At 41.2% G+C, this 4,022-nt stretch overlaps 1 protein-coding gene across 1 annotated transcript; it reads right to left on the bottom strand.

Annotated features, from left to right (window-relative positions):
- Nucleotides 1–1,268: 1,268 nt before the first annotated feature.
- Nucleotides 1,269–3,260, bottom strand: LOC138629736 (helix-loop-helix protein 1-like). The gene is made up of 3 exons (XM_069713642.1): nucleotides 3,083–3,260; nucleotides 1,894–2,310; nucleotides 1,269–1,749 (listed from the first exon to the last, which is right to left on the bottom strand). The coding sequence occupies exon 2, from the start codon at nucleotides 2,282–2,284 to the stop codon at nucleotides 1,934–1,936; it is 351 nt and encodes a 116-aa protein (XP_069569743.1). The 5' UTR covers nucleotides 2,285–2,310; nucleotides 3,083–3,260; the 3' UTR covers nucleotides 1,269–1,749; nucleotides 1,894–1,933.
- Between the last annotated feature and the right edge of the window lie 762 nt (nucleotides 3,261–4,022).

Below are 4,022 nucleotides of genomic sequence, written 5' to 3'. Positions count from 1 at the left end.
GAGTTAGGCCTGTGCTTTGTGGAAAGGCCTCTTTAAACAACAGACAATGTGTGAAAGCAGCTTCTTACTTTTAGATTTTCTTCTCTGAAGCGCCATCAGAGGGCAGCGTTGCTCCTTCCAAAAACATCATCTGATAAGTCTTAACCAAACTGAAGAATATTTTTGCAGAAAGTGTTGCTTTGAAACAAGGAATGTCCAGAATAACATCAAATCCCATACATATTTTAATGTTCTGTGTGTGGTCCATTTGTGTGACAGTATTTAATAATAAATAGTTGATAGTGCTATTAAGATTTTACTATTTGACCAACGTTGGCTAAAACTATACCGAATATTAATCCAGATATACATAGAGCCTTTAGAACTACCCCTGTCCTATTTATCTTAAAGCCTTATATTGGACTGTCCTCCTCCCTCTATATTCTCAGACTATTTTGTATCCAGTGTGTAGTGTGTGTGATGTGCAGTGTGTAGACAAAGGGCTGTCATTCTTGCTGCTGGAGTGGACATAAATAATACCCTGAGCCCCTTGGGCCACATTACACCACAGAGATTCACAAAGGGACAACAGGAGGAGCGCAGACAGCCTCTGACTAATGGAGATGACAAGCAAATGGACAAGTGCATTCACATCCTCAGCCTGTGATCTTATGATATTTTGATGCAGCATGTCAAAACCTTGAATGTTTAGCAATTTATGTTTTTGTCCATAAATTATGTAAAATCTCATTTGACTAAAATAAAATGACAAAAAGAGTCAATCGTGCTGTTTTACATCCATCACTGATATAAACAGACCTCTAACAGAAAATATAATGGCAGCTTCCTTTTCACAGCATGGTGGTGGAACTAGGTTTTTCCAGCTGTGTTGCTTGGATATTTATAGACTGAATTTAACAAAATTATTTATGCAAATCTCCATCAAATCATGTGGGCCTTAATCCCAAAACATTGAGCCAAAATGTGGAAGCTGTCTGTCTTTTTTGTCTTTTAAAATTGAAATTGCTGCAGTTGTAGTGTCATGAAAATTGGGAGATACTGACAGTACGACAATTACGAAAAGCTCACAAAGCATAGGCCTACACAGTGTAGGAAGTGAAAAGTACTAGAAAATGTCAATGCTATAGACAATCAGTATCACACGATTTTTTTGGTTGTTTCTTTACATGTTGCATGTTTGTGTGTGTGTGTGTGTGTGTGTGTGTGTGTGTGTGTGTGTGTGTGTGTGTGTGTGTGTGTGTGTGTGTGTGTGTGTGTGTGTGTGTGTGTGTGTGTGTGGCAGAGATACTGGAAAATGACTGGAAAAGTGTCATTAATCAGGTTTCTCTACACGTCTTAGCTTTAGAAAGTTTCTTTTTAAACATGTGGATTTCAAATGCAATTTCAACTAGAAATAAATCCCACACAGATAAATCCCACAGAAGATCAGAAGAATACTTTTTGGCAACTGAAATGAATGTATTTACAAATTAGGAAATACAAGGCAGCAAATTCAAGACAGAGCATTGTCATGTTGTAGTAGTTTGGCTCACAAATATTCAGCAGCTTTCAAAGTATTTGTATTCCAATACCATTGTGAAGTCCTGCAGCTGGTTCCCATGATAAAAATGAGTGTGATATAATAATCAGCTGTACAGATTACAGTCTCTGTGTAGGGGCACTCCTTAGATGCAGGATATTCCTCAAACCTTGTGATATCTTTACTGTTGCTCTCAGGGATCCTTCAGCTGTCATGGCTGCTGGTCCTACCTCAGTCCATTCTCCTACTGGGTCTGCTGGTCCTACCTCAGTCCATTCTCCTACTGGGTCTGCTGGTCCTACCTCAGTCCATTCTCCTACTGGGTCTGTTGGTCCTACCTCAGTCCATTCTCCTACTGGGTCTGCTGGTCCTACCTCAGTCCATTCTCCTACTGGGTCTGCTGGTCCTCACAGCTTAAACATCCAGCACGTGGTTAAGGTAAGAGATGTAACAAATGGCAAGACGAAGGATTTCTATCTTGGACAACTTTTTGTCAGGTGGGAGAGTTGGCAGCAGTTTTCTCAATTCTGCGAAGGCCACGTTGAAGGCCACAACACGGATACGCTCTCTCGTGGCATGCGCAGATCGATATTTAGCTGTCGCGCGCCTCCTGCGTCTCTTCTCGTCCCCGGAGCGCGCCTCGCCCTCTCCATCCGCGGACAGGGACACGGACGGACACGGCGCGCTGAAATCGTCCAGAAGGGTCTCCGTTTCTGATTGTCCCCAGGGGAGATCAGATTCCTGCTCGTCAGGACTGAGCATCATTTTCCAATCCTTGCTCTCTAAATGTCCTGAAGGAAAACAGCGGAACTTCAGTAAAACATGTTTGGGAACAATTCTGTTTCAACTTTATGATGAAATAAAAGGACCTTAAACCAATACGGTTATTTTACGAATAGCCCACAGTACGTGCCAAACTGGATGCAAATGTAAAAGTTATATTTGTTCGTTCCATATTGCCATCGTGACAACTGCAATTCATTGCATCCCACTGTTTGCTCATTTAACAATCATATTTGTTTTCTTTCTTTGTGAAGTAAAAAAAACAACAGTCTGCCCAACGAGGGAACCCTGCTGCCCCTTAGTGGCCGAGCTACGATGTTACTGCTTGCTGAGACCGACGCTGTCCGAGGTGCTGAAACAAATATCACGGATCAAACAAACAAACAAAAACCAAACAAGCAAACTGTGTCTTGTTATCTCGAAAGAATTGAGGCATCAGGTCATCACACATAAGTTAGGTGGACTCTATATTGCTCTGTGAAATTAGTAATCCACGATGGCAGTACAAGTGTAAGAGTGATGCATTCCCCCTATTTGTTTAAAGAAATATAACTGCTGTTTTAAGAAGGCTACGTATTTATTTTCTTTTTTCTGTTTATGCTTTAATTGGATTACATTTCAAGTTAAAAAATATACCATTTAAAATCTTAGCTTGCAGTCAAACTATGAGCGTACAGGACAACCCAAACCTCTCGGTACTGCACAGCAGAGCACAGGGTGAGGTTGAATAACTGCAGAGGCACTGGCAGGACAAGTAAACAGCATTAACATTTAACTTACCTTGCACATTCAAAGAACCAGATTCATCTGATTCAAGAACATCAAGCGGCAATAACAAACAGGTATCCAGCTGGTAAAGTTATCTCCCCATCAGCCTTCATGGTGTCTTGGTGTTGAGTCGAGTTAAACAGCTGGAGATGGGGGATTATGTTTGACTTCAGCTGAGGTAGCGCGCAGTCCTCTTCATCTTTCCTTGCCATCATACTGGCAGGTGCACATCACTCTGGGTTGTTGATCTGTGCATTTCTTCCATTCAACCTTGCCTGGCATTTACCCCTCCCCCACCCCCTCCCGCCTCTACCTCTCCATAAAATGGAAGCGAATTGACAAGCACAACAGCGGGCATATGAGAGTGTATTTTCCTCTTCTTTCACTGTTATTAGCAGCAGGTGAAACGTGTGTGCATACTTTTTTTGTGCTTACGTCTTAAAGGTTGCAATCTTGTTGTCGAAAAACTTAAATTAATTACAGTTGTGAAACTTCTGCCAATGACTCCATATTTTTGTGAATTCGGTTTCATTTAAGGTTAAGTGTGAGTCTACGTAGAAAGAAAATCAGGTAAAATGTGTCTATAGTCTTGTTGCCAAAGACAAAAACTGCCTCTGAAATACAAACAAAAGAGATGCAGCTCTTTGTAGCCATCACTCTAATAGGAGATTGAATCATATAAACACTCGGGGCTGGAGCTGGTCACAAGATTGGATTTTAAAAGCTCAGTGAGCCTGTAGATAGCTGCGAATCTATAAATCATTGTTGCTTTGGCTATAAGCTATAAAATGTCAGCAGCATGAGGGATTTCGAGCTGACAGACGGACACCAACTTTAATACATTAAAGAGTCTGAAATCTATGAGTTACCATGCAAGTTATGTGCACCATAACATACCATTGGGCCTAATATTGTGTAATAGTTTGTGTGTTTGTAGCCTGCTGTGTATGGC

The sequence above is a fragment of the Brachyistius frenatus genome, unplaced genomic scaffold, assembly GCF_029030835.1.
Source record: "Brachyistius frenatus isolate BFR_SWC_R1_liver_20210118 unplaced genomic scaffold, ASM2903083v1 Contig_120, whole genome shotgun sequence".
Classification (NCBI taxonomy): Eukaryota; Metazoa; Chordata; class Actinopteri; family Embiotocidae; genus Brachyistius; species Brachyistius frenatus.
This window is presented reverse-complemented; position numbering and strand designations above follow the sequence as displayed.